Here is a 21,867-nt window from a genome sequence, read left to right as displayed (position 1 = left end):
GAAAGATCGCCATGAGTCCTTTTTAGCTTTCCTGACTGCTTTTTTGTATTCCTTCATAAGGTCTTTATATGGCTGCCAGATTTTGGTTCTAAAACTCCCATTGAAAGCTTTCCTTAGTTGTGTTCTCAAATTCTTGAGTTCACTGTTCCACCAAGGAAGAGACTTTCTCTTTTTCAAAACTGTTAGCGGAGTAGATTTATTAAAAGTTGTGATTAGGATTTTTTCCAACTTCTCTACTTCTGAATCTAGTTGCCCTGGATTTCTGATACTTTTATTGCCTCCCTTTTCGAGGCATTTTGTTGCTATACTGGTAAATTTTCCCCATGCCGTTCTTCTAGGGTTCCGGTATGTGAGAGGCGCACTGTACCTCCCGCGGATACTGAAGAGTATCCAGGCATGGAAGGCTCATCGGATACCCTCCAGTTATCCACAACGAGACTGTCTGTGTCTGTTGATAGCGTGAGGTCAAGAACTTCCTCCCACCCCGGGAACCTATCCGAGCTTGGGAAAATAAAAGTGGGTATATCGCCCTTGTTGCAAATACTTAGATTACTATTCAAAATATATTGCAAGAGTGACTCACCTCTGGTGTTTGTACTGGAGCTACCCCATACGGTGTGCCTTGAATTTGCATTACACCCTATTAGGACATCATCCTTCTTGTTCTCCTCTACTAGCCTGGTGAGCGGGGCCGGTGGTATGTCTTCGTCATGGGCCAAGTAGGCCGAGACCAAGAAGAAGGGCTTTTCCTTCTGTTCCACCTTCACCACTGTGATATCTGCTGTGCTGTAATTAGGACACAGAAATGCATTTATACTTTTATTGATAAGAATGCATGCCCTAGGTTTACCTCTGTTCCGCGTGTAAAACAGGTTATAATTGCGGCTGTTTAGCCCTTTTATGGAATCTTCATTGACCCAGGGCTCCTGTATTAGGCTGATGTCGATGCCCCCCTCGTTCACGAGGGTTGTCAGATTCGCTGTAGCACTCTTCGAGTGCTGCAGGTTAATCTGTACGCATCTTATTCTGTTGTTATTGGGCATCCCGGGGTTCTTCAATGCCCACATTCGTCCTCCTCTTCCGTGTCGTCTTCGTCAGCCGCTTTGTCGCCTTGGAAGATTTTTAATCTGGCCTTGCGTATTCCGAAGCTGATTTTGTTGTCAGTCTTCTTCAGAGCCTCAATGGACTCATCGCAAATGGCCACTAGTATTGGCTTGCTTGCTTTATTTGGTTTTTCCTCCTTGATAAGCTGCCACTCATCTATACCAGGTATAGATTTGTTCTGCAGCTTAATGCACCTCAGGAGTTTTTCGCCTGGCTCCTCTAGTGGGGGTAGCCAAATGCGAGCCCGAGGCCTCTTCGGAATATCGCTGGCAAGTATAAGCTTCAATTGGAGGCCTTCAAAGGCGTTGCTAATTTTAGCAACACTACCCGTCAGGAAATCTAGCGAGGCCTGGTCCGCGCACTTGATGACCCTGTAGCCCTGAGGGTCTCAGAGGAGTCAAACTCCGGGTGAGGACCCGCCGGATTGTCGAGTACATAGCTTAGCACCATACTCGACAATCTGACGTCGATCTCCACCCATCTTTCCTGTATAGTGCTCGGAGAGGAGGATTTCCCATCTATAATGGCCACCTGCAGGCTATCTCTGGCTACATTGCAGAAATGCCTTGCAATTGTTGTGCTGCTGTGTTCCCCTTCGCTCCTCCTCGGTTTTTTGGGCTGAGTTCCGAGTACTTCTGTTGTGGAGCGATTTCTCTTCTGAGAAGTGCTCTCTTTTTTGCTCTGCTCTTGAGGTGTAATTGCTTCCTTTTCAGGTAGCTTTCATATTTCTCTACGATAGATTTGAGGCGCTTTGTTTCAGCCTCATCAACTGGGGTACCGGCTGCCTGGTCTTTGGCTATCTTCCCTAGTATTAAGACCGCCCTCTGGTACCGGTTTTTCCTCAGCTGATTCTGGGATTTTTTGCGTTTCTTTTTGCTGTCTCCTTTAGCCACCAGTGCACTTTGGTTGGTGCTCATGGCAGCATTGGAGGTGGACGCCTCCTCCCTTAAATTTGATGTTTTGTCTTCTGTATCTACCGGTGTACTTTGGTTGGTACGTCCGGTAGTACTCTTAGCAGTTCGTCCTCTTCGGATTCCGTTATGGGATTCCTGTAACTCATGTCCGTAGTCGTCGCTGTTGTCGTCGTCATGGTTGTTGTTGTAGTTGTTGTTGTTATATTGTTGGTTACGTTCATGTTTTGGTACCACGAGTAAACCGGAAAGGGTTGGTCACTCGTCCGCAGAGCCGGTATACGGAGAGAAGGCGAATTATACCTCCGACCTCGCCCGGGCATCGGAGGGAACCGTTCACGATCAGCTATTTATTACCCCCCGCTGACCATTCAGCCCTTGGCACGGGTACCTCGACACCTTGGCTTAGGGTGGTGTTGGTTCGGGTATCCTCACAATTCCACAATAGGAGATGGGCGTAAAACCTAGGGTTTATTCATCCATATCACTATTGTGGGAAATTATGAAGTGTCCCTCTTAGTTCGTAAGATTAGAGTGCGTTTCCTTTGGGATGCACACTTTACTCTTACTTAAGCCCCTTCGCCACGGCAAGGCGACCAACTTCAAAGAGGTTCGTGAGTAATGTGGATGGTAAGTGGTGATGTGATGAGTGTGGTTAAAGATGCGTTTTTTTTTTGTTTCGGAGGGGGAATCTTCAAAGAGCCCAAGCAGGACTTGCGACTCAATACGCCTACGTACTAAACCCTGAACTACGTCGACTTTGCTTGTATTTGGCCCACGGAACTGCCGTTAAGCATTACATCGTGGGACCAAGCTTAGCCATTCGGCTCTTCATTCACACATTTCGCTCTAATTCCGATTCATCCTTCTGTTGTGGCTGCGTTGCCACTCTTTCTTTCTTAACTCTTGCATAGCTATAGCTGCCCACGCTCTCCTTTTGTTCCAGACCACCTTTGATTCGATCATGTAATCCACAATATTCTCCGGAGTCACGCGATCGTTTATCACACTCTGTATTTCTTGTCTTTCCTTTTCATATTTTAGACAGGAAAATAAGATATGTAATGTATTTTCATTGCTGTTGCTGCAGAAGGAGCAATTTGTTTCGTCGTCATGTCCGTATTTGTATAGATATTCTCTATAACATCCATGACCTTTAAAAATCTGGGTAAGATAAAAATCAGTTTCCCCGTGTTTCCGTTCTATCCATGGTTGTATGCTTCTAATAAGCTTGTGCGTCCATCTACCCGTAGTTGCTTCGTCCCATCGTTTCTGCCATTCGTTTAGGCTCCTTTGTCTTTTCTGTTTCCAGTCTTCATTCGTTAAGCGATTGCCAGTACTTTTCGTTTTGCCGAATACCCGCTTTATTTCCACGGCCATTTTGTCTGGTGGCATGAGGCCTGATATGACTCCGTCACCGTCACCCTAGATGCCTTTTCACAGGCTTTGTCTATATGCGTATTGTAACGTAACCTCGAGTCTATCATCACTCCCAGATATCTCAAGGATTGCTGTGTGGTAATGTTATATCCGTCAATATTGAGAGTGGCTACCTCTAGTTTCTTCCTGCTTGTGATTAGTACTGCTTCCGTCTTTTGGCCAGCTAGGTGAAGCTTTGTTATCATGAGCCATTCTTTGATTTTTTCCGCTGCATGATTGCACAGGCGCTCCATTTCGTGAATTTCCTTCGCTACCACATTCACCGCGATGTCATCCGCGTATCCGATTATTTGCACCTGCTTCGGTAATGGGAGGCGCAGCACTCCAACATATAAGATATTCCACAGAAGTGGGCCTAGAACTGAGCCTTGTGGAACTCCGCCCGTCACCCTATAGCGTTGTGGTCCTTCGTCTGTGTCGTATATCAGGACCCTGTCCGACAGGTAGTTGGAGATGATCTTCAGCAAATAGGGTGGTGCTTTCTTTAGCTGAAGAGCTCTTATTATATTCGGCCAGTAGGCCGAACTAAAGGCATTCTTAACATCGAATGTTACTACCGCACAATACTCTTTGGAGCCATATATCCATATAGTTCCTTCTATAGCTTTACCTGCGACGTCCGTAAGTTTTTTAATCGCGTCAATTGTTGACCTATGTCTGCAAAATCCATATTGATTATCGGCCAGTCCCGGTTGCTCTTTTTCGAGATGTTGCTCCAGTCGTACGCTTATTATTCGTTCTAGTATTTTCCCCACTGTGTCCAGCATGCACAGTGGTCGGTACGAGTTTGGTTTTCCAGGCGGTTTGTTTGGTTTTTGTATTAGCACCAAACGTTGCATTTTCTAAATTTTTGGAAATGAGCCCTCTCGTAAGCACTTTGCGAACAGTCTTGTGAACGAGTCAGTCTTGTGTTTAATGGCTATCTTTAGGGCCTTGTTAGGTATGCCGTCCAGCCCTGATGCCTTGTTATTGGCGAACCTTTCTGCTGCCTCTAAAACCTCTTTGTCAGTGACTGGTGTAAACGATATTCCTCTGACGGTTGCGCGGGAAAGAGGGCTCTACTACAGACTTTAGTAGTTTGGGACAGGTTGGGGCTTGGCCTTTGTGGCCCCGGACTTTTGTCATCACTATCCTGTAGGCACAGCTCTTTGAAGCAGGAGGCCTTTCTTCTTTTGATAGTTTTTTGAGGCCATTTCGCTTCCTCTTAAAGCATTCCTGCAGCATTACGTAATTCGTCGATTGTCGCCTTCTTTGGCATAGACGCCTTGCTTTGTGACATTTGCTTCGTAGGACTTCAATTTCGTCATTCCACTAGTATACAGATTTTCTGTGCGTGCCTTGCCTTTTCCTGCACATAGCGGCGTCACATGCCTTGCTGATGTGTCGTATTAAGTGTTCCGCCTGTTGTTCCGTTTCCGCAGCAGTGTTATTCGGGTTGCTATCTAATATCAGCTTGAATACCTCTTCATCAACGGTGTCGACTTTCCAGCCTCTGGTTTGGGCTTTCCTTGATGGACAGAATTCTTTTACCGGCGTGGGGTTGTCTATTTCTATCAAGAGGGCCAGGTGGTCACTGTTCGTGTATATGTCGCTTACGTGCAAAAGTTATGTCGATTACGGAACCGCGTCCGTTTCTTTCGATGGTGTTCTTGTTGCCAGTATTGAACAGCACAATGTCAAGCGTTGAGAACGCCTTTAGGAGCGCATCTCCTCTCCTATTTGTGTGGCTGCTGCCCCATTCTATTGCCCACGCATTGAAGTCTCCTGCCACAATGTTCCTTGTTGTATTTGTGATGTCTTGTACCAGTTGGACGCTCGGTGGGATGTGGCAGCTGTAAAAGTTTATGCCACAGATTTTTGCACATGTGTAGTAGGCTTTTCCTGATAATGGCTTGCTTTGAAATGGCTTGCACCCGCAGGCCCACACGGCTGCCTTTTTTGTTTGGTCGGAGCTCCAATTTTCAGTACTCAGATTTCTGTACTGCTCGCTTAGTATTGCTACGTCCACTTTTTGCTCAATCACCGTTTGCGTAAGTAACTCTTGCGCTGCTTCGCAGTGGTTGAGGTTAAGTTGCACGACTCTCATGTTTTCGCTTTTTTGCACGCTTTAATGTACATATGACATTTTTTGCTACCAATTTGATGGTCTGTGCTCTCTCGACCATTTTTTTACACGCGTCGCATGATGGTTTTTTATCGCATGGCTTCGCAAAGTGCCCCTTTTCTCCACATTTAAGGCAGCACAGACTTCTGTCAGCTGGGTTGCTACAACTTTTCGCTTGGTGTCCATATTCCAAGCACCTTTAGCACTTCTTAAGGGTCGGTGTCTCCCTGATCCGGCAAACAACCCATCCTATTTTTATTTTCCTCGCGTCAAGTAGGAATCTCGCCTGGTGAGCAGAGAGGCTTAGTACGGCTGTTTGCGTGCCCGCATTTGCCGCTCTGATGCTTTTTACTGAAGCTTTATCAATATTGTCTAGCTCCTTTATTTGTGCACGTATAGCATTGCAGATGTCGTCCTCAGAGGTTATTTCATCTAGGTCCCGAATCTCTATCGTTGTTTCGTGAGTAAATGCTTTAATTTTTGCATGGTTTCCCAGAACTTTACCTATCTGATTTGTGAAGTCGCTTGTATTTTCCTTTTGCTTTCTTTTAACTCTAGCAGCAATTCGCCTTTGGCCGTCTTTCTAATTCGGGTTACATTTTCACCCAGCTTCTGGAGAGCATCTTCTTTCTTAACTGCCCTAAGAATGTCGCTGTAGGTCATATTCCCTGTTCGCGCAATTATGATGGCATCAGGTCGTCGCGGATGCTTATATGTCGTCCTCTTCTTCCGTTTTACCTCGATCCAATCATCCTTTGGAGCACCTATGGCAGGCTTATCTATTTTTCCCTCTTTAGGTTGCCTCGACTCCTCTGCATGGGTGGGTTTGTTTTTCTTCGGTGCAGTCCGTCTTTTGGCCTGCTTTTCGTCACGGGGTCTTTTTGGTGTTACCTCCGTGGTCGGGGGCATATTCACTCTGGGCTTTTCCATAAAGTACTCCCATGTTACTAAGGAGGTCCCTTATGTTATTGTTGATGGTTCGCTTTGGTGGACCCATCATTTTCGTTAGCTCGCCCGGCGCAACGCAGGCTATTATCCTACGCCCAGTGCACACTTCTTGACCAGAGCCCGAAGGGGCTGGTTACAGGCAAATAACATGGCTCACACCTCGGCAGAGCAAGCTCACATCACCCTTTTCACGATAGCAACCGTTACTTTAGAAATGGGTTTTTTATGCTGTACTATTTTGATAAACATTAGTTGAAAACGATCACTTGTGTGTAACTATTAATCAGAATGGCATCGCGAAATGTACTCTCCTTAAAAGAAAAAATGAAAAGAAAAAATTTCCAAGAAAAAGAAAAAATTTCTGTTCGTGATATTGCAAAGAGGTTCAGCAGAACACATAGGATGCACAACATTTTCCGCATCAGATGGATGGCTTCAGAATTTAAATGCCTATCGGAAGAAACTGCCGATGCCGATGCCGATTACTGTAAAGCAATTCAGGGAAAAACTCCCTTGTTCTCCCGTCTCTTTTTTCGAGCCATGCCTGACAAAACTTTGGCTCTAAATCAGAAAAATGTACTGGCGGTATATTGTCGAAGGAAACTGCATTATGTTTTGCGTCAGTATGGTTGGAAAAAAATACAAGCTATTAATCATTGGAAAAGCGGCCCGCCCCAAAGGCTTTTAAACATATACAAATTACCGATTTACCAGTCGACTGGAAATTAAACAAAAAGGCGTGGATGGCAACAGAAATTATGACTTAGTGGTTACGACAACTTGGCACAAAAATTAAATCTCGCAACAGGAATATTCTTTTATTTTTAGATAGAGATATCTGCCTGACAAACACAACTTTAGAGCTTCAACTTCCTAATGCAACATCCATATGCCAGCCTTGGATCAGGGCATAATACAAAATTTTAAAGTCATATACAGAAACTTCATTATAAAAGATATGCTATCAAATATGCATACAGTTCAATATTTCCTCATGAATGTTTGTACATTTATACATACTTATGTATGTGGCTCGTATCAAAGTGTATTCAACAAAGTGAACTAAGTATTTGACTTACGCTTATTTGACAATAAAATAGTAAACAATTCATGTATTTGTTTATATTAACCCGTGTGTTTTTTTTTTTTTTTGATCTTGAACAATATGAAGCCACTTGCTTTACATACATACGAGTATATATGATAAATATAAACGTAATAGAAATAGAGACAACCAATTTATTTGTTTTCAACGTTATAATGAATTCATATTTATTTTACAAACAATTACATACGTGTAATAAACCAAAACTACAGCACAGCATGTATAGCTTCCGATTGTTAAAATTTTCGCGCAAACAAGTTTGTCTTGAGACCTAATCAGTAGTAAAAACGTAAAATTTCTAGTTATCAAAATATGAGGGTTTATTACTTTTTTTCTTGAAGATTGGGAAGTAAGTTTAATGAGGGTACTGCATCGGGGCTTAGTCGTCTTCTTTTAAGGGGAGATTCTTTTATTTCCTCCGCCTTAAAATGTAGCCCACATATTCTCGATGACAAACTGAGTTGTACGCCACATACTTTTTCCCATTCCTTCCGTTGCGATTTGTCAGTTGGAGCACAAAACATTGGTAAGTTACTTCCATGAGTTGTTTTGCATAGGCAACAAGTATTCGGCATTTTATTCAGTTATTTAAAAAAATATTGTTTTTCGTTTTGAAATTTGCTTACTTTTGAATTTCCGAATTTGAATTTTTGAATAAATGTAAGGGTTAAGTCAATGACAACATTCATGTCAAATAAGCGTAAAGAAAAATTAAATGTCATATACTTAGTTCACTTTGTTGAATACACTTTGGCTCGTATTTTCTTTCGTAAACATACAGACAAATGTGCCAAAGAAATAATATAAGTATGTACTTATGTATATGCCATAGAAATTCTATTGCTACAAATCTGGAAATGATAACGAAATAATGCAAAATTTGCATATTTCATAAAAGTCATTAATTTTTTTTTTTGAAGAAATGAAAGGAATGGCCCAAGTCGTGTTTAAATAAGCACATTTAAGTTCATTTGGCACAGCTTCATTTTGTAATAGTTGAAATAAATATTATTTTTTTTAAGTAATAATTTATTTCAAATTATTTTTGTAAAAAAACTATAATTTTTACCATTTCTTCTTCAAAGCATTTCTCTTTATTCATTCTCGCGTGAGATCAGTCGTTTTACATATACGAGTATTTCTGCCAGAGAATGTGCTCATTTCTGCTAAATAGCAGCGAAAATGGTGAATTCCTTACTTCAAGAGCTAGCCGTCCAATCAAACCATCATACAGAATTCAATTTGCACCTTGTCTATGGTTTACGTTCTCCGTATGAGTGAACTGACTTGCGACACGGTACGTATGCAAGTCTTCAAGTGCATAACTCTATCAACTGTCAAAATCCAGGAGATTTTGACGTTAAGCAATTGGAATCGAGGGATGGCCAGATTGAAATCTTAACAAAAAAATATGTAAACAAAGGGATTTGTTGTCTCGGTCAAGCCCACTACTTAAAAATTAAAAAAAAAAAAACGATAACAAACCCGAATTATGAATGTATTTGATGTAATGTTTTGTCTAGTGCTGCATCATAGTTTTAACTTTCAATGGAAAACCATTATAAACGTTTACTAATTGAGACCTGACGCGCTGTTGTGAACTCAGCTATAATCGCGTAAGCCGTGTTTACGCCAATTAAGAAGAAGAAGAATTGAGAGCTAACAAACTTAATGCCTTTAATAAGTATTAAATGTTCAAAAGTTAGTTGTTTTAATGTGGCATAGACACATTTAAATGGTTTCTCCAAAATTTAATTATATGTACATATGTATATACGATATATTTTTATAGTAAATTCTAACAATTTTATAATAAAAAATTTGTTTAAAGAATCCAGTATTCGTTGTTCGACGAAACCGCGTGGTGTACAATCAAATGTGCATCTTATTAACTTAAATTTTAGAACATAGACCAGTGGTCGGCCTTTCTTAGCACAATTGTGTGAGCGTTATGGAGACAGTGACGAAACAATATCCAGTGTGGTAGTGCCGCAAATGGAAACATGCCCTGCAAGAAATTTTTTGTAATCATGAATGCTTTGTGGTGTTATGAATTAGAACTTGTGGCTTACTTTAGTTGATTACAAGACAGCGGAAGTTTTTAGGGTTCAACATATTTACTTTAATTGTACAATATATCAAATAATGAAAAATATTCGCCAAATTCAAGGTAACGGAGTTCTTACTGGGTGGTCGCTCATTGGTTCAGCACCTGTGTGATGATAGAAATTACAAGCTGTGTCGAAAAAAATAAACGAATGGCCGCCTATTGACCGCTTCCCTTGCCGCTGTAACAGCTTCGCCTACAAACTAGCGTAAATATGTATGCATATGTATGAGCTATGACAAATATTATAAATCGACAACTCCGTTGTTGCCACTTCTCTGACTTCTTTCTGTGAAGAAGCATCAGAAAGTTGTTCAATTTATGATTTTTAGCTTTTGCCATCGTCGCGAAAAGACGCTTGTACTTTTATTTTAGTTTTTTTTAAATTTTTGGAAATCAGAATTATTTATTTTTGTTACGGTGAAATATATTTTAAAATTTGTTGTTGCATTTCAATACGCATATTTTAAGGTGTTGAAACTTCATTGTCTGCAGTAATTTTTAAAAATTGTGGATCTCAGCCAAGCAATAAAATTTAGTTATCATATTGACTCATTCCTATTATTATACCCCTACCATTTATCTTTCATACTTATTTAATGGCTTCACTGCGGGTGAAGCCGCGGGTAAAAAGCTAGTGTGATATAAACTCAACCAATGACCCAAAATTCAATATATTGAGTTTATGTCGAAAAGACCAAACACAAGATTGAAATTCTTTATATTAAGGATATAAGGTTCCGACTATTTCCATTCATAATTAGTGGTAAATTACATAATTGTCAAATCGTAAAGTCGGAAATTATTACATACATATGTTAATTGAAGACAGGAAAAGCGACGGCCATTTCAATACTGTAGTATATCCAATAGCAATATATACGGTAGTATATATAATACGGTACGGAAGTTTGACGATTATTTATTAGGTATGTAAATGTAGATAGGGATAATAATGAACTGCTACTTGGTGCACTTTAAGAAGTTTTTGGCACAACCGCTTTATGGGTAGTGGTTGGGGTTATCATTTTTATGCCTGAGAGATTTTTCCTGCGCGAGTTAAATAATAATAATAATGTGTTTATTATTTTATCTATTTGTTGAGTTTAATATCTCCACGTTCACGTTTGGTGGCATTACTAAGACTGAAGGACATTCGGTTTTCTTACAACTATTTGTACTATCGACAGAACATTCATGTTGTTCTGTTCTGTTCTTATTTTAAGCTGATAAATATATATGGATAAATTCTTATCTGTTCTTGATAATTACAATACATTATTATGTGTATATGTCATGATACATGTTTTTATGTTCACAGCTGATAAGGATTTGTTGATATATAGTATTTGGGTTCGCGAGTATGATAAGGCATGCCCTCTTTCTTAACTCTCTCCTCTGTTAAAATGAAATGTCCTCATTTCAAAGGTGCTGTGTTTGGAGTCGCTGAACTTCCATTTCATATACCTGCTCAAAAGCTCGGAGTTTTTTGGCTTCTTGTTTGATCTGGTAACATTTACATGCCTTTACTGAGGCGTTTATACGAGGTCAGCCGCAAAAGAAACAGAACTTTTTAAATATAACTGCTTTTGGTGGGTATATGAAATAAAAAGTTTGATCTCTTGTTGACATTTTGTAAAAATTTAAGACGATTGGATAACTACAATCGAAGTTATCGATCAAAAAGTGACAGCAGTTTTTGATCATCGGTCGTAAAATGCATATAAAGACAATGCTGATTTGTTTTTACGATTTCGAGGATTGTACACCGAGAGTTCGTCCCACCTGGCCAAACGTTTAATGCTGTGTTTTACCTTGGTGTTATGAAGCGTCTTTTGTCACGCAAAAAACTCCATATTAACCATTAATCGCTCACCCTTCTCACCTGATTAGGCACCCTGTGATTTTTACCTATTTGGAAAACTTCATTTGCCCCTGAAAGGACACTGGTTTCAGGTCATTTCAGCTATCCAAAAGGCGACAACCGATATTCTCAAGAGCATTCCGAAAAATGACCTTAAACACTCATTGGAAATACTAATTGACCAGGCTAAACGCTGTATCGAAGCACTACTTTGAATAAAAAATATAACTTTTGAAAAATATTAATTTTTTGTTATTTTTTTTAACAGTCCTGTTTCTTTTGCGACAGACCTTGTAAATAATCCTAATATTATTACTAAAAGAATAGCTTAGCTTAAAAATTGTAAAAGGCGTTCCTCATCAGGAATTAGGTATTTGTACATTTCTTGTATTTTAGAAAATTTATAATTTGATTTGGATTCTAATATTTTCATAATTTTGATTTGTTCATTTTGATAACCATGTGTTATATTTTTTATTTCTTGGTCATGGTTAAAATATGTCTTATTAACTAAAGTAATGCTAATATTAAACTAAATTAATTTTGTGCCTGTAATATTTTGGCCGTTCCATATATGGTTTCCGTCAATTTTAATATTTCCGTGATCTAATATTTATAATGGCACAATATGCTTTGTCCTTATTTAGTAAAAGGATGGTGCAATTATCTTGCAATTCTTGTTTACAAATATTTATTCCTACACTAGCTGTTACCCTGTGTGCCTCGCTACACCTAAATCGATTAAAACTCTTAAGGGTTTTTACTCTGTGTTTTATTTATTGTTGTAAAACTGTTACTTATTTATAAAACATATTGGTATACAACATTTTTGGTTTTCCACCTGGCGCGTAAATGAATAAGCACCTTGGTGTTCCCACTCTCGAGCATGCGACGAACAATTGGCCGTGGGAGAAGCACGGTTCTTTCAAATTGACGCCGCACACTTGAAACGTTTGCCCTTGCGATTTGTTGATGGTCATCGCAAAGGCAAGACGTACTGGGAACTGCAAGCGCTTAAATTCAAACGGCATGTCCGTTGGAATCATGGGAATGCGTGGTAAGAGTACGACATCACCTGCTGCCTTGCCATTTAGTATTGTTGCTTCAATCAAATTTGGCCACAATTTTTTGACTGAAAGCCTTGTGCATTACACAAAGTCGGTGGATTAAGATTTCGTAGAAGTATAATGGGTGAACCGACTTTCAGGACCAAACGATGCGGAGGCAGACCGGGGGGATCCAAAGAATTCAAGAACTCAGTTGGATAATTGACTACTTCATCTTGATTCAAAACGCTATCAATCGATATATATGTATGTTGTAGCTTCTCCTGGCAGTTTTTCTTGAATGGCAAAATTGATTTCGTTGACGTGTACATTTTTTGGTGCCAATATTGCGCGTTCACTTAAATAATCGTTGCGTTGATAGTATTCAACAATATTCGGAAATACACTTTCAATCAATTCTTCTTTCGATTGTAAAAGTGTACAAAAGTTGTATAGCAATGTGATCAAACCGGTATCATCGATTGGTATTTTGCCTTCGCCAATGTCCAACAACTGCTTCGAAAACGCCGCTGCGGATCGATCATTTTGCAATTGGACTCGCATGTTGATGGTAAGAGTCAGCCTTTGAACATGTCTCCACAAAACTGACGATTTTAAACATGCGTTTATTTCGTCGGCAGGAGTTGATCGAGGAATGACTGGCAAAGTTTGCCGAAAATCGCCGGATAATAAGACTAATGCTCCGCCAAAAAGTTGTTGCTTTTGGCGTAAATCTTGTATTGTTCTATTGAATGCTTCTAATGACTTTTTGTTAGCCATTGGGCACTCGTCCCATAGAACTATTCCAGCTCCTTGCAAAACTTTTGCCATTGCTGAATTCCTCGATATGTTGCACGTTGGTGTTTCAACGACTTGGATGTTCAACGGTAATTTCAACGCAGAATGTGCTGTTCGGCCGCCATCAAGTAGAGTATCAGCGATGCCTGACGAAGCAATTGCCAGCGCAATTTTCTGCTGTGACCGTATAGTAGCAAGAATCAAAGAGATCAGAAACGTTTTCCCTGTACCGCCGGGCGCATCCAGAAAGAAGAATCCACCGGCGTTATTGTCAACCGCTTGTATAATCTTATCATAAGCATTTTTCTGCTGAATATTTAATTTGGTAATGTTAGCTTGTATGAAAGCACGCATTCATTGCAATCGTATTGTTGTTCACGTTGAAGCTCATGGTCAAGCATATCAATCACTGAACGATTGGGCACAGTTATGCCAAGTTGCGCTAATGCCTTATTCGCAATTGTAAGGCACAGATCTTCAACCAATATCAAAGCATCATTATACATTTGTAATGTATATAGCAAGTCTGCGTCCGATGCTCGATTACGCGCCAAAACTAATAAGTCCTCGGTCATGCAGCCTTTGTACTTATTCCACAGTTCTTGCGGATTTGACGGAAGGCATGTAGATATTATTATTGCGAATAATACGCGTATTAGTTTTGGATGAGATGTGAGTGATGCGTCATGAAGTGCGGTGTCCCAATGCATATCATCTTCTAACAAATGCAATCGCTGACATGCTTGACGATACGTCACACACAACTGACCGTCAACAGTTTTTAAATCATCAAATGATCTTGGTCCGCGCACGTTGACTAATAGCAGACGCAAATAGAAACATTCGGCGTTGTTCGGATGGATGGTGTAAATGCGTCCTATGCATCGGTTTTACGGACATTTGGATAACCGTCAACACGCTCCCCTTGCTTTCGTCGTTGAAATGTTTTCGATGATGGATTCCAAGTGAAATATTGTGGTATTTCGGAATATAGCAATGTTCTTGCAAATTCATCGGTTTCACACAACTCGAAAAAGGTAGTAAGTGTTGTCCGCGGTGGTCGTGCTGCGCTCTGTTGTATATTGTCTGCAGTGAAATAAACGCGTTGACCATTTTCGAGATGAACTGCCAAATGAAGAACAACGGGATGCCAGTCGTGTATTGGAAACGATAAAATGCGCCATACCGCTTCGTTGCTGCTTATATAACGGCCCATTTGGTATTGCTGAATTTCATCGATTGTCTGATAATCAGCCACTCCGAAAACTGCCATATCACTGCCCTTATTTACGTATTTGCAGATGTATTTAATCGATTTGACAGAGTTGCAATATTCTACATTGATGTGCGCTTCGAAAATTTTTGACAACTATGGTGAATACGGCACGACCCAACGATTATCAACATCAACGTCTTGATCCCGAACTTTTATGACCGTTGAATTACCACCATCTTCAGCGGATCGACGCCGATATAATTGATATCCGTCATTTCCAGTGATTGTATCATCAACTAAAGCTCTAGGATAGCGCTTTGAACACTTATTGTCAATCATGCATGGTGATATTGGATTAATAGCGCCTCAAGGGCCGTGGATCATGTTTTTTGTTACAACGTCGAACAATTGTGGGTCGATTGCTTCATCTGGAATTTCCGCTGAGATGACTTTGTCAATCTGATCTGGTCGTATTTTGCGAACTAACCAAATCAAGATGTGTGCATGCGGTAATCCTCTTTTCTGCCATTCGATCGAGTACATCCAGCATCGAACTTCTCCAAAAACACAAAGTTTCACAATTAAATCCATCATTGCTTTTTGCTTTTCCCTGAATACACGTGCTGTCAAGTCGTGACGATCAGTTGTTGATTGACCGGGGAACAAATGGCATTTGATGTCATTCCACTTGGGATTGCACGTGAACGTTATGAACAGATCCGGTCTGCCGTAATGGCGCACATACGACATCGCATCTTGCGCATACTCGTGCATATGGCGCGGACTGCCGATGTATGTGGCTGGCAATATTGTCAGACGTCCAATGCTATTCACATTTGCATCATTCATTACGGCGTCTCTCAAATGGATGTACTCTTCAGAACGCAATTTCGCTTGGTTGAATCGAATAAAGTTGACACGTTCGGTCTCGATCTTCGCATACATGTCAACCAAATACCGATGGAAAAGCTTGCGACATTTCAGGATGTAGTTATCTTCTTGCGGACGAATCATTATTCTGTACGAATAGAAGTTCATCGCACTGAGTTTTTTCGGTGTTTCTTGGCCTATAAATGAACAATACACAAAATATTGAATCGTAAGTAGCATTTCTTCTCAGAAATTGTACTTTTTTTACCAGTAGTTGGATTCATCAATCGCATATTGATGTGATAGCCGTCATCACCTCTCCACAATAATATCGGATATTGTAATGCATCATAACTACGGTGTAGCTCGGAAACACGCTGAAGTTGTTCGTTTCTACGGTGCAGTACAATATCTCGCGATTCAAACTGTTCGCCAACAATGACGATTGCCACCTCATCGATTGTTGGTGGGTTGAATCGTCTGGCATGCTGCCCCATCGGCATTTTGTCTGCTCTGATGACGATTCGATGGTTATCAGACGGCATGCGGTCCAATGCGATTTTGAACAATCGAATCAATTCATTGTGCTCATTGAGAAATCTTTGCAAATTTAGTACGATTTCTCGCCTTGTGCCGATCGCAATTTTACATTGTTGATTTAGTTGGTCAGTTTCATTACCGATGAAATATATTTGCAAAAATTGATAGTCGGCATCGACAAATGGTATGAGCGAGCCTGCTCGATGGTATATTTGTCCCTGAATCTGCAGAATAAAAATGTCAAATGTTTCACTGGAAATTCCATGCAAAGTAATCACCTTGAACGTCGGCATAAATGGATCTCTAATGATCTTTGTGGCACCAAAAGAAGTCATTTGAAAGCATGAATTGTACGCTTGTATGTTCTGCAAGAAATGCTTAGACGTCGGCGATTCTCCAGTGAGCAAGGAATGTAATGGTTCTGGTGGCGGTTCCAATGCAGGCAGTTTCACTTTGCAACTGGAGCAGCACATGCCAGCTATTTCTCCTCGAAATTTCGCTGCATTGCAAAGCGTACAAATAATATCCATTGCTCCGATGGCACCATGCAGGCTGTAGTCGCAGTCAGGATCGTAGTGAAAGCCAACATGTTCCATTTGATCGCGAAGGCGGACAGGAACTCGGCCTTGACGGTAATTTGGCCGTTGATTGTCGGCGAATTCAGCTCTAATCTGTGCACGCCGCTCTCTGTACACCGCTCTACCTCGGCCATTCACTTGAGCGCGTTGCTCTTCGCTGTGATTTCTTCTTAATATTGACATTCGACGTGAATCACTCGTATGCCTGCCAACCGTATTACGTTGGCGCAGTCGAGGCATTTTCTAGAGTATGCATATTTGAAGTACATAAATAAAAATGTAAAAATTAACCTAAAACTACATCTTAAACTACACACGCATATGCAATAAGACCCACCAACAGTGTATTTGCAAACCGCATGGAAGCACTAACGAAACAATAACAATACTCACTTGCTTTGTGTGTGTTGCACACAAAATCGGTTCGAATAAATGTAGCAAATCGATGGAACTAAATCTGGAAAAAACACACAATGTTGAAACACTTTTTTTTACACACACCACGCATTTTCAAGCGACAATCGAACCGCATGGCATCACATACGAAACAACAACAACACTCACTTGCAGAATGTTAATCACGTTGAAATCAGTGAAAAATACACACAATTTTAAAATATGTCAATAGAAAGAACAAAAAGGCAAATACGATCAACATGCGATGTCAATGTTTTTTATTAGTTGTAAACATCCGCCAGTTGTTTCTGTTTATTAGAAAGGAATTAAAAGGCATTTGACAGGACTACCAATCTTGCGGCAAAACATTATTTCATGAGAATTTGTATAGGCGGGATGTATCATTTTATTTTATTTTTTTTTTTGCAAAACGCGCAATGATACACACATTAAATTTCTTATGTGCACCCTCCAAACAGACCCCAATCACCCCTGAAAATTTCATTGAAATCGGGCAAGCCGTCTAGGAGGAGTATGCGAACAGGAAGTTTTGCCACTTAATTTTATATATATAGATTATTTTTACACTTAGATACTCTTATAAATTTATTTTCACATTCTGCAATTTGAAGAAGAAGAAGAAATTATATAATTTACATTTATAATTAATGATAAGGTATTTATATATTAGGGGGATTCTCTTGCTCTTGCAAGATTGCAGATTGCAAAAATCATATACCGAAATATACAAGGGCACGAGAGCACCCATTGCAGAATCTAGTGATATATGAACGGCTGATTCGGTCAATTTATTGTAAATGACTATTGTGCATGGCTATTGTGATTTGGTGCACCTTCTGCATTCATTCTTAACAAAAAAACTCTAACAAATCTTTATAATTTCAATAGAAATTATAAAATCTATTTAAAATTTACCTTCCTCAACAATTTAACGTCAAAATATATATTTAAGTAAAATTACAGCTAGAACAGGGTTGCAATTATTTTTTTACGTGTCATTGCACGAAAATAAACATGGGTTTTGATCTGACATATTTTACTGCCATTGCAAATAATTTTCTGCGTGTGTTTGTTGTTGTGCCGGTGCACCAAGTTGAAATATGTATATGCAATTCGTTCACCGTGCAAGGGTTTTGCAAGAGCAAGAGAATACCCCTATTGTGATTATCGCATTCCTGTGCATACAAACGTTGATATCTGAATATTCTAATATATTTATGACAGGAACATTTGAAATCAATTCGTGAATATTGTTCAAGTTTAAAGTTCGAGGGTAAAAATTTCCATTTCTAGCAATATTAATTGTATATGTTATTGCCTGTAGCTCTTTGTAAACTTCTCTGATTACAAATTCTTCTTTAACAGCTTTCGGATCTAATTTTTTTCATAATTTTTAAAACTGAGAGTCAATCTTTCTTTATTTGTTATTGTTTTCAATTAAGTAATTTAAGCCTACTTTTATTTCTATTAAATCGTCATGGTCTGGTGTCCCTATGACGAATTTTATAATTGAGCCTAAAGAGTTTAGTGAAGGTTGTGTCCTGTAGTTTGTGGGTATTAATTGTGATTTTAAAGCCTCTATTTAACTGACTAGAATAGCCTCTTCTTCATTCGGATTCGCATTATACCTGTTACTCATAATATTTTCGTACGGTGTAAGTATAGTCGTTACATGGGACAAAAATTGTGTGTCTTCAAATAAATACACCTTGTCTGTCTCAGTCAAAACAAATTTTCCATTACTGAGGTCAGTCACTAAATCTGCAAAAGAGGAGTAAATAATATTATAATACCGCCGTACATGCCGTTTTCGAATGCTGTTCTTATGGATAATTTTTCCTCTCTCAGTTAGAATGGTTGCACCGCGATCTTCTTTTACAGTATATTTGTTATATTTATTGACACTTTTATTCCGTCTGTCCGTTCGGGAATAAATTATATCACTTGACTTATATGTATATAGTATAATTGCCTTTCTATTTTTATTCTGATAATTAATTACTTATTTTAGATTTTTTAGTAAAATATCTTCTATTTCCGGATACTTTTCTCGATTGAAGAATACGTCTTCCGGTTTGTATCCTGTAGTTGAATGGATAGTTTTATTATACTGTAATACCGCGTTAAACAATTCTTCGCCTGGAGCTGTTTTGTTTTCGCTAGGTAAGCTTGTCGAAATTTCGATTAGCGTACTGTGAACCCGTGAACTTAATCGTTCGTTGTTGAATGGAGTATTGGAGTCAATGCATGTGTAACTTGAAGTCTGTTATAAACTATCTACACATTTCCTTCTCGTTAGGCCAAAAATGTGCATGTAAAATGTCTTGTGTGTTATTTTTATAATTGCGGTGAGCACGTCTGTGTGTCTTTACTACAAGTTCCTATTTTTTGTTGATACGCCTACGTTTTCTGGGTCATAAATAGGTGCAATTTGATTTTTAAATGAATTCTACAAGTAAACTTTCTGCCGAATGTTGAAAACAATCAGTAGTCGCATATATTTGTTGTCTGCTACAACAACATTTTGGTGTCCTGGTTTAAAAACAAGTTTTGCTCCATATTCTTTAGTTAAATGTTTCCACCTTTCTAATTTTGTATTCGGATTCTTGTCTGATGTTGAATATTTGAGGGACTGATGGTCTGTCTAAAGGTACAAGATGTGTTCCAAAGTATGTAAACAAGACGTTTTGAATCTAGCGCCTCCTGGTGGCGCCATCTACATATATGTCGACTGGTGCATTAGAATCTGTTATCTTTATCGATTGTCCAGTGACATTTTATCGATTGGAAATGAAGTTATTGCGTTTTAAGTGTCAGTATGTTTGTGTTATAGGTGCGAAAATGAGCTTCGAACAAAGAGACAACATTAAATTGTGTTTTAAAATTGGTAAAACTTTTACCGAAACTTTTCAATTGATGAAACAAGTTTATGGCGATGATTGCTTATCCCGTAGCAGAGTGCACAAGTGGTTTCAACGTTTTCAAAGTGGTCGTGAGGACATAAATGACAATCAACATGTGGGCCAATCAAAATCCGTGATCGCCGGAAATTCCATCGGACTGTCCGTGAATTCATCAAAAATCAGCCGAAATCATAATTGAAATTCATGGAAATGGAATTGAACATCTCCAAAACATCGATCTGTCGCCTTTTGACCGAACATTTGGGCTTAGGAAAGGTGGGTGCACGATTTGTTCCGCTCATATTGACTGACGACCGAATATTGCTCAGAATCCAACATTCGAAGGACGTTCGACATTCTTTTGGATCGTGCAAAAAGCTGTATTGAAGCAGAAGGATACTATTTGAATAAAAAAATTGATTTTGTCGAAAAAATCATTTTCTCTATTTTTTTTAAGTGCTGTTTACTTTAGAGCGCACATTGTAGTTAAATTTGCTACCCCATATAAATAGGTATGTAACTTTTGAAGTGACCAAACTATGGCTAATAGTTTTTTTCATTTGTGCTATAATTTTGTCCAGTATCATTTAGTGTTATTGAAATGAAGGTTGTTGATTTTGAGATAGGACTGCTCCAATAGCAAAATTACTTGCATCAGTAGTTACAACAAATGGTTTCGAGAAATCTTTGAAGAAAGAGTTCTCTTTGTTCCCGAAGTGCTATTTTTAGTTTTTGCAGTGCATCCAGTGCTGCCTCGTCTAATTTTTTGTCTACTTTGGAGCTCTGATTTTTTATCATTCCTCTTAAATGAGTAGTTAAGGGTTTAGTGAAAGGTGCAAAATTCCTAATAAATTTTCTATAATAACTAGCTAATCCTAAAAATGACCTTAGTAATTTAAGAGTGTTTGGAACTGGGAAAATTTTTATTGTTTCACTCTAGTCTGGATCCACAGTAATCCTATTATACTTAATCATGTGGCCAAGACACTCGACTAAATCTTGAAAAAATGTGACTTTACGTCTAAAATTTTCATATTGGCTTTATGTAGTGCATTTCTTATTGTTGAAAAGTGTTCAATATGTTCTTCGGGTAAGGAAGAGAATATCTATATATACATATGCAAATTTACCAATATATTCTCGTGAAATATCGTCCACGCATCGTTGAAAGATTGAGGGTGCGTTTTTCGACCCAAAGCGGTATTTTCTCTATCGAATTCCTTTATTGAATTTGATAGAATCCCAATTCTAAATCTATAGTTGAAAATAATTTTGCTTTTCCTAAATTTTGGATAATTATATTTACGTCAGGTAGGGGATATTTGTCTGTAAATGTCTGAGCATTAATTTTTTGGAATCAACTACCATTATCTTTTTTGGCTTACCTTGTTCGTCAGTGCCTTTTTTTGAGCAGTCCATATGGATGAATTATATGGAATTTTACCTGGTTTAATAATTCAATTTTTTAATAACTCATTCATTTCTTTATTCACAAAGTCGTTATCCCCAATGGGATAGGTATATTTTGTTCTCAATATTGGATCCTCTATCTGGGTCCTAATTGTCGCCTGAATAGTTGTAGTGAAAGGAAGAGTTTCACTTTTTTGAACGTTTTTTAGCATTAGTTTTCTAATGTCTTCTACGTATTGAGGAGTTATTAATAGCAAAATAAATTTTTTGCTCTACGTTATGGGTCATTTCCTTCTGGTACTTTAAACTATAATCAAATAAATTCACTTCAGCTTTAAGAGTTCTCCTAATATCTTATCAAATTCATTCACCTTATTTATTTCATAATATACTGCATCATATCCATATGTCCCAACCAGTTTTTTTGAACAAATGACTGAAAAGCCATGTAAAGTTTTTGTTTTAAAGGACTAATTTCTATTGACTTACCGATTTCACATTTGTTC

At 38.9% G+C, this 21,867-nt stretch overlaps 4 protein-coding genes across 5 annotated transcripts in view; 3 read left to right on the top strand and 1 right to left on the bottom strand.

Annotated features, from left to right (window-relative positions):
* Positions 1-21,867, top strand: part of LOC125780334 (uncharacterized) — a 386,491-nt gene that overhangs the window by 33,469 nt on the left and 331,155 nt on the right. The window lies entirely within an intron of this gene.
* LOC125775357 (uncharacterized) overlaps positions 1-21,867 on the top strand; it is a 322,796-nt gene that overhangs the window by 184,565 nt on the left and 116,364 nt on the right. The window lies entirely within an intron of this gene.
* LOC125775396 (uncharacterized) overlaps positions 1-21,867 on the top strand; it is a 151,365-nt gene that overhangs the window by 102,600 nt on the left and 26,898 nt on the right. The gene's annotated exons all lie outside the window — the stretch shown is intronic.
* Positions 10,697-16,649, bottom strand: LOC125777729 (uncharacterized). The gene is made up of 4 exons (XM_049453085.1): positions 16,332-16,649; positions 15,782-16,277; positions 15,305-15,710; positions 10,697-10,769 (listed from the first exon to the last, which is right to left on the bottom strand). The coding sequence occupies exons 1-4, from the start codon at positions 16,647-16,649 to the stop codon at positions 10,697-10,699; spliced, it is 1,293 nt and encodes a 430-aa protein (XP_049309042.1).

This window comes from Bactrocera dorsalis, chromosome 1 (assembly GCF_023373825.1).
Source record: "Bactrocera dorsalis isolate Fly_Bdor chromosome 1, ASM2337382v1, whole genome shotgun sequence".
NCBI classification, from domain to species: Eukaryota; Metazoa; Arthropoda; class Insecta; order Diptera; family Tephritidae; genus Bactrocera; species Bactrocera dorsalis.
This window is presented reverse-complemented; position numbering and strand designations above follow the sequence as displayed.